We start from the raw sequence: 15,110 nt of genomic DNA on the forward strand, positions 1-15,110 counted from the left end.
ACACACACACACACACACACACACACACCTTGTGTTCTCAATACCAGAAGTCCAAGACATCTTTTAGTAGTAAAAGTATCCCTCATCTCCCTATTTACTCAACTTTCATGTCTGCTAGTGGAAAACCATTGTCTTTATTCTCAGATATATCTTTCTCAGGTTTCTTTTTCTTGTACAAGAAAATGGAAGTTTAGAGTCTTCTTCCTTTTTACACAGACAGCTACCTCTTATGTATATATCTTTCATCGGTATGAAAAGGTCTCCCTTGTTTTTTATAAGGCTTCATGAGTGTACCATATTTAACTATTTTGGGCTTTTCAGCTTTTTTCTGTTACTGACAGCTATATTTGTACTTCCTTTTTCTCTTCTTATTTACATTAACTAGTATCTTTTCGGTTTTGCTTTGTTTTTCCTACCAAAACTTTTAGATTTATCATTAATCCTATTTTACTATTAATAATTTTGACTTTTATTTTTACTCATTCCCTTCTTTGGGGTTATTTCATTTGTTTCTTTTTTGTTAATTTCATATATTTCTTGGCCTTTGAGTGTGGCTGTAGCTATTCTGTAGTTTTGAAGATTTTAAGTTTGATATAGTTCATTTCTTACAATTTGTAGATCAGGCTGGCCTTGAACTCAGATCTGTCTGCCTCTGCTTCCCAAGTGCTGGAATTAAAGGTGTGTGTCAACAACGACCCATCTTTTGCAATTCTTTTCTTTCTTTTTCTTTTCTTTTTGTCTTTTGTTTTTCTACACAGGGTTTCTACTAGCTCTGTAGACCAGGGCGGTGAGTGCTGGAATTAAAGGCATGCACCACCACTCTCTGGCATTACAATTATTAAAGGTGTGATCTGAAACAGGGTTTAACTTTCAGTTTTGTTTGTCAGATGTTAGTGAAAGCGTGTCTAAAGGCTGCTGTTTTATCTGTTAATTTATTAATTTGAAGGACTCCTCAGAAATGAAGCCTATAAATTTTTAGACATTTGTATATCATTTTATAGTTAATTTGTAATAGCCACAACACATAGAAGGAATTGAAACTTTACATGAAATATTTAATCTTTAAATATACTGTGTCTACCACCCAGATTAGGTTATGCAAAATTTTCATCATCCTAAAGGCCATTTACCTAAGCTAGATTTTGAGTTTAAAGTTAGAATCTGGGAAAGTACTTTAAAAATCTTTTCCCTTGTTTTAGTTACTGCCATACTGTGTTTTTTTTAATGACTTTAAGTTCACATAGAGTTATAAGTATTAAGAGGTAGATGTGAAGAATATCCTCAGTGATGTAAACACAGTGCTCTTCACATTTAAGATTTACACCTGATTCTGGAGGAGGTGTTTTGTTTTGTCTAGTTTGATAGGCTTTTTCTGTAGTCGTCCTGTCTGTTCTCGAATCAACTGTGTAGACCAGAGATCCACTTGCCTCTGCCTCACAAGTGCTGGGATTAAAGGTCCAGCTGGCTTTTTGATATTTTTTGTGAGATTTTCAAAATAGATTTCCTTCCTCATTAAATTTAAAACTTAAAGAATCAGAGATTTTGGTTTGGTTTTGCTTTTTCTATTGGTATGTTATACCACTTGGTGGCACTGTTTTATTTAGAATGTCAGGACTATAAAAGAAAACTGAACAGTTACTTGGTTCTGGAGTTCAGAGAAAATGATCCCAGTCTTTATTATATTTTGCCATTTTTGAATCATATTCTACTTTAGTATTATTTTGTAATTGTGTGTGTGTGTGTGTGCTCCAGGTAGACCACAGCATCACAGCATATGTGTGAAGGTATAGGACCAGCTTCTGAGAGTTTTGTGCCTTTTTCTACCTGGGTCCCTGGGATCAACCCTAAGTTGTCAGACTTGGTGACAAGTTCCTTTTTTCCACTAAGTCATCTTGTCAACCCCTAGTTTACTATTTCCCATGCTGAAATTGTTGTTGTTGCTTTGTAGTGTTGGGAATCAAATCTGGGGTCTTACACAGGCTAAGAAAATTCTCTGCAACTCTGAGCCCCCTCCAGTTTTTTGTTTTTGTTTGTTTTGTGGTTTGGGCTTTAGTTTCAGTTTTTTGAGACACGGTTTCTCTCTTTAGCTTTGGCTGTACTGGGACTCCCTCTTTAGACCATGCTGGTCTTGAACTCACAGAGATCCGCCTGACTCTGGGATTAAAGGTGTGTGTCGCCACCACCTGGAAAAAGAGTTGTTTTTAAGTCATTCACTATTAACAGTTAAAAGTAATTACCACTATCAGAAGATTATAGAATTTGGCTTTGAAAAGAAGGATCTAAGTTATTTCCCATGTACTTTTTAGAAGATTCAAATTACAAGAACTGTGAGATGGGCTGTGCTTGTGACTACTAGATGCTGTCTCACTTTTAGATTTTATTGCATTGTATTGCAATGCAGAAATTTTTTGCCAGGCTTAGTGGCATGGGGCTACAATTCTCAATATTCCAGAAACTGAATGAAGCAAAAGAATCTCAACTTCAGAGTCCACCTGGCTTTGAGAGAGTTTGGACAGGCATAACAACTTATTAAGACCTTGTCTCAAGACGTAAGGTAAAGGCAGGTTGTTTGCCCAGTATGAGTGAGGTCCTAGATTCAAATCCCTGTTGTGGACAAATGAAAGAGGGAGAAAAAGGACAGAGGGAAGGAGGGAGGGGAGAGAAAGGGAAAAAAGGAAATGTGATCTATAAATTAATCAAAATATCTTTTTGCCAGGCAGTGGTGGCACACACCTTTAATCCCAGCACTTGGGAGGGAGAGGAAGGCAGATTGTTCTGAGTTTGAGGCCAGCACGGTCTACAAAGCAAGTTCCAGGATAGTCAGGACTGTTACACAGAAACTCTGTCTCAAAAAAACACAAACAACACGACTTTAGTCCCAGCACTCCGGAGGCAGAGGCAGGTGGATCTCTGTGAGTTCATCCATCCTAGTCTATAGTATGGTATAGTATACTATAGTATAGTCTATAGTTCCAGGACAGGCTCCAAAGCTACAGAGAAACCCTGTTTTGAAAAACCAAAACCAAACCAAAAGAAAAAAAAAGAAAAACTAACCTCACAATAACTTAAAAATGGTTGATGTTATGTTTTTCATTTTAGCCCTTTTAGGCTTGTATTTATTCTTAGGAAGGAAAGACAGAGCATTCTTAAGTGTTCTGTGTCATCCTGAGAATGATTTATGATAGCCATGCTTTCTATTTTCATTAAGTTTATAAGACAAAATAAAAGAATGACTAGCAAGTGTTAGATTTGTAGAAATAGCAGATAAATAGCAAAATGTCATCAAATCAGGCAGAGACACCTGGAGTAGCCTCACCGAAAGAGTAAACAAAGGCCACATCATGTTGAGGCCTACAAACATTTAGCAGAATTAACAGAGAAGCCCAGCGGGGGCAGTCAGTTCCTGATGAAGCGTCTCAGATGGAGCAGACTATTCCCTTAGATAAGGCTTCTAAGTAAAAGATCAAATAGCAACAGATAATGTCATCATGTTGGGAATGAACAGGAGAAACTGGCAGTTATTTGGAGTTTCCTATTAAATTGTCACTTCCTTGGATAAGTTTCCCATTGCTCAGTTTATAGCTGCTGTTCCCACTACAGGATTTTGGTTTGTTTGAAGTCAGGGTTTTACTGTGCATAGTCAGATCTGCTGCCTCCCAAGTGTCTGAGATCTGCCTGTCTCTGCCTCCTAAGTGCTTCTATTAAAGGCCTGTGCCACCATCACTCCTGGCCTACTGCAAACGTTTTTTATAATATGGGATACAGAATTGTAACCTCTATTAGAAATAATATTTGTTCTATCTGTTCTCAGGGGACAATGTTTTAATATACTTTGCTGCCTGGTGTTTTTCCTCTCCCTATTATTGAGCCAAGAGGGGCAGCCTGCCTCACAACAGAGAGTTTTGGAGGATACTTGAAGTAAAGCTGCTTGAGTCTGGGGTAGAAGTCTGCTTTCAATAAGATAACAGCACGTAACAGTTGACTAATGTACACTACAGTTACCATAACTGGCAGTGAGCAAGTAACTTTCTTCTTTTCTTTTCTTTTTTTTTTTTTTTGAGACAGGGTTTCTCTGTAGCTTTGGAGCCTGTCCTGGAACTAGCCCTTGTAGACCAGGCTGGTCTTGAACTTACAGAGATCCGCCTGCCTGTGCCTTCACCTCCCAAGTGCTGGGATTAAAGGCGTGTGCCACCACCACCCAGCGTAATTTACTATCTTACTTACAGTGTAAGAATTTATTTTGTAGACTAATGGATTGACACAGAACTGAATATACAGCATGGTAAAATTTAGTATAAGCTATCCATTTTATAGGAGTAGAGTTTTGAGAAATGGAGTGTGTTTGTGTATGTGTGTGTGTAGACTTTCTGTGCATGAGCCTTTGGAAGTCAGAAGGGAGAGTTAGATCCATTGGAACTAGAGTTACAGATGATTGTGAACCACTATGTGGGTGCTAGGAATCAAACCTGGGTCTTTTGCAAGAAGAGTAAGCACTCTTAACTACAGAGTGATCTCTCCAGCCCTCCAGGATTTTTTTCTTTTATTTAAAAACACTAGCAATACCCAGGAAATCTTACAGGAGTAATGTGGCCCAAATCATGTCCATTTTATATATTAGATGTATAACTTTCAACAGATAAACCTTTAAAAATGTTTTAAATAAATATCTAAAGTTTTATTTTTTAAATCTTGCTTTTAAAAAAAATGATTTTTTTTTAACCTGGGCAACGAGCACTTGGGAGGCAGAGGCAGATGAATCTCTGAGTTCAAGGCCAGCCTAGTCTACAGAGTGAGTTCCAGGACAGCCAGGACTATACAGAGAAACCCTGTCTCAAAAAACAAAAATATGATTTTTAAAATTTAAGATATGAGTAGATAGCAAACACAATCTTTTCCATCTGTCTTGTTATTTCTGAAGTGCTGACTATAATAACCATTTCATAGATTATTATTAACACGTTGAATAATATATGTATATATATTAGGATTGGGACTATTTCTACTACATTAGTAATTTTTTTTAACTTTTAAGTTTTCTTTAAAATCATTTAAATTAGGACTGGAGAGATCCATATGATGCCCTCTTTTGGACTGCAGGCATACATGCAAGCAGAACACTATAAACATAATACATAAATAAATCTTTTGTAAAAATTTAAATTAGCGCCAGGTGGTGGTGGCCCACATCTTTAATCCCAGCACTCGGCAGGCAGAGGCAGGCAGATCTCTGAGAGTTCAAGACCAACCTGGTCTACAGAGTGAATTCCAGGCCAGGCTCTAAAGTTAAACAGAGTAACTCTGTCTCCAAAACAAAACAAAAAAGTACAACACTCATTTAAATGTGCAGTAGTGTGTGTGAAGGTTAGAGAACAGCATGGAGAAGTTGGTTCCTTCTTTCCACTTTGTAGGTCCCGTAGGTTGGTTCGGGTCCCCTGGTTTGGCAGCAGCTACCTTATTAACCTACTAAGCCATCTCTCTGACTTTCAAGTTTTGGTGTTTGCATTTATAAAAAATATTTGCTCAACTTAAGAATAGGCAGTCTTCTTTCCTTTTTATAATGATAGAAATTTTGATGCTAAGGGACATTCAATCACTCATGAAAAGGTTTTGTTTAAAAAGAAAATGTTGGCTGGGCGGTGGTGGCGCACGCCTTTAATCCCAGCAGAGGCAGGCGGAGGCAGGCGGATCTCTGTGAGTTCGAGGCCAGCCTGGTCTACTAGAGCTCGTTCCAGGACAGGAACCAAAAGCTACGGAGAAACCCTGTCTCAAAAAATAAAAAATAAAAATAAAAAAAAAAATAAAAAGAAAATGTTAAAACTTTTAAAAGAAGTTATAGAAGTCAAAGAAGAAAACCAAGTTTTTAAGATTTTAGCCATGAATTTACCTTTTCTTCCCCTAACCCCTTATCTCTTTTACCCTCCTTGTCTCAGCATCAATCTAATTCTAATTCCAAGTCTAATTTGTAGCCTGCTATGACAGGTACCCTTTTAGTAGTAATGACCGATTTTCCTACACTAGTTAGTAATGCAGGGATATGTTTGGATATAGTTAATTAGGAACTGTAGGATTACTTGTTTGTCTTCTAAGAGCTTCCAGCTGTCGTCATGGTTTCAAATACTCTTTGTGGGGTTTAGCTTCCCTGCCTCTGCCCTGGTGGTTCTACTGCTGCAGGTGTAACCACTTCTCGTCTCCAGCCTGTGTGATCTACTGAGTGTTGAATAGCTAAATAATCAAGTCGTGTAAGATAATGGCTGTGATGGGAATGGAAAATAAATTGTAATGTGTGTGTTGATTCCAGTTAGCAGTGATTGCCTGGAGGATTGGATTAAATAAGCAGGGTTCTGGATAGGAAAGAGTGCTCTGTCAGTGGAGTGAGGTGACATCATGAGTGCCACATACTGCCACTGGCTAGAGTGAGATCTTATATGAGGATCTGAATGGGTTTTGTGATGAACAGAGTTTATTTGCATCATTTGATACTATGTTAATAACTTAGGTACTTTTTGGTTCTTGTTTGCTTTCTTCAGAAATTGGTATTTCCAAATGACTTACTTCTGGATAAGTGAAAGAATTTATTTTTTGAAAGAATTATGACTTGCCATATTTAAGTTGCCTTTAGATTTGTAAATATTCTGTTACTGAATAATTATGTAATTAAAAATTTAAGCCATTTCAGAATGCATTTTTTTACATAGCATTTCATATATGAAAATTATATACCTGGCCAAAATATAGACTAAAAAATGCCAGGTTATTAATACACTTTTACAAGGCTTACTGAATATTCAGAAGCTCCATAATGGCAATAAATTGACATGTCTGAATGATTAGCTTTTTGAAAATTATTTACTATGTGAGTAAATCTGAGAAAGTTTTAAGTTTTAAAATGAATTATTTCTGGTATGTCTTTCTTTTTACACATATCACATATAACTTTTGCAGGTTGGATTTGCTACCATTTTATGCAAGATTGGTTGCTACATTGCATCCCTGCATGTCTGATGTAGCAGAGGATCTTTGTTCCATGCTGAGGGGGGATTTCAGATTTCATGTATGTATTTAAGCATTTATTTTGTGATATGTATATATCCTAATAAGTTGAGGATTCTTTGGATGAGCATTATAATTTTATTGATAAGTGTATTTTTGAAATTGATAGTGGCACAGTAGTTGAGAATTTATGGAATTCTATTTTTTTGAAAGATTTATTTATTTATTATGTATACAGTGTTCTGTCTGCATGTGGGCCTGCACACCAGAAGAGGACACTAGATCCAATCATAGATGGTTGTGAGCCACCTGTGGTTGCTGGGAACTGAACTCATGATGTGTGGAAGAGCAGCCAATGCTCTTAACCTCTGAGTCATCTCTCTAGCCTGGAATTCTAAATCTTTAAAATATAAGTGTACTTAACAACGCTTAAAGTTGTTAATGCTGCTCCAGGTAGGAGGGGAGTTGTTACTATTTTGTCCTCCCATTATATGTATTTTTTTTCTCTTTACAAATTAAAAATCATTCTTCAGGATCAAGTCACAGTCCTTATTTGTTGACCCCAGAAAAAAAGAGAATTATCCACAAAAAGTTTGATATGCTGTCCCAAGGGGACTTTTTAGGTGTTGAGTTCCAAAAGTGGGAAGTATAATAGCTTTCATAAATTCTGAGTCATCAGTGAACTCTGCTCTTGCCTGTGTTTTATTGATTCTTGCCTTAAGAATTTTTATCTTGGATAGTGTTAAGTTCTTTAAACAATATTCCATTAAATACCAGAGATATTTTACCAGGCAGCGTCCCTTCTTTTCAGGTTCTGCAAACCTGAGCAGACTGTTTTAGTCTGTACTCTAGTTACCCAGTCATTCTATGGAAGTGATATGATGGAGCTTCAGATACAGGGTTGGTGGGTGAAAACAGCACTGCTAATGCCCGAAAGTGGACATTGGTAGACTTTGATACAACTGAAGTTCAGGTGTTACCATAGCCAGTGAAAAGTTACCTTGACAACACTTTGCAGCAAGTTGTTTGGAATGTCAGTAAAACTATTGTTTGCTGTATTTAGTAAACTCTATTATATTCACTATTTATAAGTCAGTAGTATTGTTGAGCTCTCAAGAGAACAGATAATTTCTGAAGTCAAGAACTTCAGAATATAACTCACAACTAAGACAAATTTAAAAACAAAAAGAAAAATATTTTAAATTATGATGGTGTACTTGCAAAATGACTAATGAAGAGTTCAGAGCAAGAAAATTTCATGAGGGACAGATTGATCTCTAATTCTTGTAGTAAGTGTCTATTTGTTGCTGTCTTTGTGATTAAGATTTTCCTGAGCCATGTTTTGCTTAAGTTGTTTTAAATTTTCATAGACAATACAAAGCCTGGTAGAGTTTCTGTGTTTAGAGAACTTGGGAAACACTGAACTTATTAAAACTAACAGTTTTGTTTTGTTATAAAACTTCTCAAAACTTCATGAGGGTAATTGTGCTCTGTGTAATGTACTAGAGGAGTATGAGTGTATGTCCCATAAAGAACACACTTTGATAAATGCTGCTATTTCAGGAATAGATAAAGCAGAAGTCTTATTCTTGCTGATGCAATTCATTTCTTGTACCAATGAGGATCTGTTAAGCCACTGAACTTATATGGAGTTTCTGTGTCAATATATGCATCAGTCTCTCAACCAAACCCTAAATTAAGCCCTAAACTGTTGCACTAAGTATGATTAGTGAAAAACATACAATTGAGAGTAGTCTATTCATTCATCCTCTCTTACCCTAAAGATTGAAGCAGAATTTGAAGGCTTTGGCATAATTTATACTGCTGCAATCTTGGGGACCCACTGTTCTCAGAGTAGAAAAAAAGTTAGTTGAAGTTACTTTTCATCTCTCACAGGATCTCTCCTTCCTAACTTCCTAATCTTCAGACTCTTTCTTAACTTCTGTTAGGTTTTAAATGTATTTAATGTACAACTATTAGCAAATGAAAACAAAGTAACAGCTGCAAAAACCATATATGTCAGTCCTGTTAACACAGTATACCCTACAACATCCATATTTCATTTTCTTATTTTGAGACACGAACTATCTCAGGCTGACCTCCTATTCACTGTGTAGTGGGCTTTTTTTGTTTGTTTGGCATGTTCGTTTGTTTTCCTTTTTATTGTTTTTTTTTTTAAAGTATAATTTTTTTCCCCTAAAACCATCATAGCAACATCCTTGATAGAGATCACTAAATTTCCTGATCATCCATTAGTTGATGTCCTTGTAGGTTCTAAACCCTGGACTCTGCTGATTTTTTAGAAGACATCATTCTGATTCTACCATGTAAACATTGTGACTAAGATTTAGTTACTCAAGTGATAAACAGGTCTATTTAATAATAGTAATTTTGCTCTTTGAAGCTGCATTTGTCCTAATTAAATGAGAAAATCCATATATAGCATAGTACCTAATATAAATATCATTATCCAGGATCTTTTGTTTATTCTTGTTAATCTTTTTTTAAGCTAGGCTTATTTGTTGGGATTCCTTAGTCTTTTGCACTGCTATTTTGCTTGCGACAGGATTTCCTGTAATTTGGGCCAGCTTCAAACTCATAAGTGTAGCAAGGCTGGCTTTGAATTGATCCTCTTTATTCCACCTTCCAAGTGCTGGGATTCCAGGTGTGTTCTGCTTTTTGAATGGGAACACAGTTGTTTGACTTCTGTTAACATTTATTTCCCAACAACTTCATGTCACCAAATGTGTGTATCTTGCTAGAGTGTATCCAGTGCATACACCGATTTTTTTTGTTCTTCTAGAAACCAGTTGTATCCATAAAACAGACTGATAATTTTCTTCTAAGAATATCTTTATATTTTTGTTCATTTAATGTACTTCTGTATTTTCCCCATAAATTCAGTATTCAACTGTTAAGGTTCTTTCATATCCCATAGCTGTGTTCACCAAATTCTTGTCATGGCATTCTGAAACACTCTACTTCTAGCTACTTCTCATCAAACCCGCTATCACTGTCTTTCATAATCCACAGCTTGAGTTATGACAATAGCTCTTTAACCAGGTTTCCCTGTCTCTGTCTTCTATCTAGGTCCAATATATTGCCACAATATGATCATATTTGCCCCCTTAAGAATCTCAGCTGAGAAGTAAAGCTGGTAAAACTATATGTAGTCAAAGAAATTCTAGTTAAACAATGGATTTGCTAATTTGACAGATCAATAAAGCTAATAGAAGTGAGAAATCAACATTCTTATATACTTCAATCAGGTAAGAATTTAGATAAAACAGTTCGGCAATATGTTTCAAGATCATTAGAGACTGAACAGCTCTGAAGAAAAAAATAAAAAGCTTTGTTTACATCATGAACTATACTAGGAAAAACTGATGATCTCAAAGCCCAACTCTAATCATGGTACCAAAGTGATATAGTCACTAACAAATAGGTTTTTTTTATAAAATCTTATCTTTGGATAGTACAACTATGAGGAATATTTTGTTTCTAGTGTTCTTTTCCTCCAAACTTTTCAGAGTCTCCTTCCTAAATGAAGGAGAGGGCTGCTTTTGTTTAAGCAGATCATTCTCACTGACATTCTAAAAATGGTCTCTCTAAGTTTTTTAAATTAAAATTTGTTATTGGTGCATTAGCTTTTCACAACTGACCAGAACACCTCACATAAACAATAGAGAAAGGGCACATTTTGTTCATCTTGGAGAGTTGAACTGATGATCGTTTGACTCCATGTGTTTGGGGAGAGAGAGCATCATGGTGGCTGGGATATCAGAGTGAATGGGAAATAGAGAATGAAGAAGAGGGCAGCAACCAGGTGTGGCATTCAAAGGCACACCTAGCGATCTGCTTCTCTCACTTAGGACCTTCTTCTCAGTTTTCCATAACAACGTTCAACATATAACCTTCTAGACACATTCATAGTCAAACTATAACAGTTGACCAAGATAAGTGGAATGCAAATATGTTTATGTGATATAACTGTATATTCTATATGTATATGATTTTAAACTTACATTTGCAATTATAACATTTTATCTACACTGTAGAACAAAAAATAAATGAAAACTGAGGCAAAATGTGTGAGTAAAAGTTTCAAATTTATCTTCAACCCTCACTCCCTGTCCTATAGATTGACTGTACACCTTTTGAGACCAAATTAAGAAATATTATATGTACATTATTTATTCATAGACTCAGAACAGATTACAAGGTTAGCATAAAATAGATTTGTAGAAAAGTGTAACTTTATCCACTAGGATAAAGTTAATGTAGAGTCAAAAGAACAAATTATACAGGGAAAAAATAACTTCTTGGACAAGTATCTTTTAGTCCTTCTAGAAGGGCCAGCAGTTTCTTTTATATAGGGGAATAGTAAATTATAGGTATAAAATAGTTTTAAAGATTTATGGGTAGACATATTGGAAGAGGTTATTTGGTGATGCACACTAACAGTAATTTAGTTTTATCTATCTTTAAATATAGAATTGGAAGCAGCATTTTTGTTAAGGTTAATTGGTAATATAAGTAACATCTTACAGTAGTAATCACTGAACTGATAGTGTATAAACAAATGCATATTGTTGGTCTGTGTTTAGTTTTATAGAAGTATTCTCTTTTTTTTGGCTAAAAGCAAGTGTGGTTTTGCATAAATTTTTGATAAGTCTATGATTTTGATAAGTCATGAAGAAATGATAGTGAAGAATACTGGATGAGGAGTTATGATAAGTTTATGGGGGTTCACCCCCAGTTATAGTTTTTCATGTTTCAGCTTCTCTTCTAAACATCAGGAATAGAGATAATTGATCTTTGCTTTTAAATTTTCATAGTTTTGAAGGGAATAAAAAATAGATCTCATAGAAATAGAAGTAAAATAGTGATTTCTAGGGCAGGAGAGATGGCTCTGTGGTTAAGAGTACTGGCTCCTCTTGCAAAGGACCTGGGTTTGGTTGCCAGCACCCACATGGTGATTTGTAGCCACCTGTAGCTCCAGTTCTAAGGGATCCAACATGTTTTCCCAGCCTTCACAAGCACCAGCACCAGGCACACACACATGGCAAACATGTATACTTGCACATACACATAAAATAAAAATAATTTTTTATTAAAAAAAAAGTGATTACCAGAATTGGGATGGGGTGGAGATGGGGAGAAATGCGGAGATGCTCCACAGTACAGGAGGTTAACTATGGTAGGTCACATATTCCAGAATAACTAGGTGGGCTTGGTGGGACTGCAGAGATAGAACATGTGCTTGTTCTGCTCTGGCTGTGTTTTCTCTTTGTCTCTAATTACAGCGATACCTTTTATCTATAAATAATATGACTAAAATGAAGTTTTCTGGAATGTTTGTGATTTTGTTTTTTGCTTGATATTCTTTTTGTTGATACTTCAGATTAGATTTAGTAATAATGACCTCCTACTTTGCTCTGGGGTTTTAATAAACATGGTTTTATTTTAAAGTCATCACTAAAGAGACTGAGTATGGTGTCACATACCTATAATCCTAGCACCTATGAGACAGAGACAGGAGGACTATTCCAAGTTTAAAACACCCTGGCCTAGATAGGATGCTTCAGGTCAGCCAGGACTACATAATAAGACCCTGTCTCAGTTGGTCAATCAATCAATCAATCAAACAAACAAAAATCACTAAAACTTTAAATACTTATCTTTGTTTGCTATAGAAAGTAGATATCTGAAAGTCAACAAATTCCATTGACTGTTTAGTTGTCTGGTTTATAAAAGTTCAATAAAATAATGATCATGAAGTATATGACTGCTGATGAGATTAGCCCTTGTTTTTATAAACTTGGAATTCCATCATATTATGCTGAGTAAATTTCAGTTGACAGTTTGGAAATTTGAATCTTGGTGTTTGTTTACCCTGGTCAAATCATTGACACTTCTAAGATATTTTTTTAATTGATTTTTTATTGAGCTTTACATTTTTCTCTGCTCCCCTTCCTGCCTCTCCCCTCCCCTTAGATCTTTCTCCTTCTTTCTCCCTCTTTTGCTGTTACTCCAGAAGAGTAAAGCTATCATTTTCCCCTGAACATTATAAATGTTCTGGATAAAATAAGTGGGTAATATTCTGGAAAGAGCATTGAATTAATTGGAGATGCTACTATATCATAGTCGTTGTTTACATAATAATTTTCTAGACTGTCAATTTGGATTTATGAAAATATAATTCTACAACTAAACCTAATTACACTTTTCTTAATGTGTCTATTATACTGTTTTAATGAAATTTTACTACATTTTATTGCTTTTAAATGCACGCATCAGTGTAGAACTCAAATTTGCAAAGGATTTGAACTTTGACACATGATTATTTCTGGTAATAAAAACAACAGTGAATATATTGCATGTTTCATTGTAGTGAGTTATACAAAATATGTAATATACATAGTATAACAACATCTGAAAATATTTTTCACTTAAATGAGCTTTTAGCATTTATATTTTTTAAAGCAGCATTTCCTAAAGTGTGTTCTTAAAATATTAATCTGATATACTGTTAATTGATAAAATTGCTTAGATTACTTGAGAAATACTGATTTAAATTCAGTAGGTTATTTTGAGGTCTTCTTTAAGCCTTAAGAAAAATTATTAAGAAAAAATAATGTGTTGGTTCCCCAAATTACTTGATCATGAGCAGTTTTGCAAAGCACAACCCAGAACTGGTTTGGACAATGTGGGCAAATTTTTCCTTAACTTAAAGTAATATGAAGACAAATCTTTCCCAATTGATTTGAAATATTTGAAGTGAATTAAAATATATTAGTTCATATCACAGGTATTCAAAATGTTAATTACTAAGCAATGTCTTACTTTATAGGTACGAAAAAAGGACCAGATCAACATTGAAACAAAGAACAAAACAGTTCGTTTTATTGGAGAACTAACCAAGTTTAAGATGTTCACCAAAAATGATACACTGCATTGTTTAAAGGTAGGTGCTGCAATATTTTTAATAGAAAAAATTTAAGTATTGTTTATGTTATAGATAAAATGAAATGATTAAACATTTGATTAACTTAAGTCAAAGTTCATTTGTCAAGAGCAGTAAAAAGGAATATTGTTAAATATGAGTAAAATAGAAAAGAAATGGTAAAATGATAGATAGAAATTCAGAAATTTTAGTAATTAAATAAAAGGGACAAAATATATCATGTAAAAGCCATATAAGTACAATATTTAGTTAAAATAATTTGTTGCTAGCTTCAGGAGGGATGGTCCTAAAGAGATAAACAAAATAGGCTAGAGTAAAAAAACAAAGTATACTTTGTAAATACTAGTCAGGAAAACTGATCTCACCAAACTGTTTTCAAAGTGTGAGGCAGAAAGCATAATGAACAGAATCGCTCTTCTTTATGGAGGGGTTTCTTAACAAGAAAGTATTACGGATCTAACAGCATAACTTCAAAATATATGAAGAAGTAACCACAGTAGTGATAGGAAGAGTTCTGTTAGAGTTTGATGAAGTTTATCAAACTTTGATCTAATTGATATTATATGTGACACCAAGATAATATCTTCAGATGTGCATGGGGTTACTGAAATACTTCAAATTATGTTTTTTGTCCATAACGAAATTAAATTAGAAATCAAATAATAACATTAATTTTATGTGGTAAAGTTAGAACAGAATTGATGAACCTGCATTTTAAATTATTTTTTTTCTAAAATTCATTTTTTCCTAAAACAAACTTTCTATTTAAACTGCATGTTTTTTTTTTTAATTTAAAATACTAATAGTTATTGTAGATATTCCCTAGGGAACCTCAAAAGAGTGCTTAACAGCAGAAGACATCTCAAGCAAACCTCAGGCAGCTAAGAGTGCCTGGGAGCCATGCCAGAGTCTCTTTAAATATATTAATTCATTTTTGTGTAATCTGAATTATATAAATCTATGTAGGAAGTGTACATGTTTCCTGACATAGAATTCTGTTTCTAAGAATTTATTTTAAGAAAAGAGTCATCAGTATACGTACAGATTAATCTGTAGGGATTTTCTCATAACTTTTTGTTTTCTTTTTTGAGAGTCCATCAAGCTTACTACTTTTTTCCTAAGGTACTAAGATAACAGGCATGTGACACTAAGC

The 15,110-nt window shown here is 34.8% G+C and overlaps 1 protein-coding gene across 8 annotated transcripts in view; it reads left to right on the plus strand.

Annotated features, from left to right (window-relative positions):
- Positions 1-15,110, plus strand: part of Upf2 (UPF2, regulator of nonsense mediated mRNA decay) — a 101,198-nt gene that overhangs the window by 37,678 nt on the left and 48,410 nt on the right. For all 8 annotated transcript variants that reach the window (XM_026783014.1, XM_005354864.3, XM_013349043.2 and 5 more), the window contains exons 9-10: positions 6,943-7,051; positions 13,844-13,957. In XM_026783014.1, the coding sequence (XP_026638815.1) occupies positions 6,943-7,051; positions 13,844-13,957 (223 nt within the window). The remainder of the gene's footprint in view (positions 1-6,942; positions 7,052-13,843; positions 13,958-15,110) is intronic.

This window comes from Microtus ochrogaster, chromosome 16 (assembly GCF_000317375.1).
Source record: "Microtus ochrogaster isolate Prairie Vole_2 chromosome 16, MicOch1.0, whole genome shotgun sequence".
NCBI lineage: Eukaryota > Metazoa > Chordata > Mammalia > Rodentia > Cricetidae > Microtus > Microtus ochrogaster.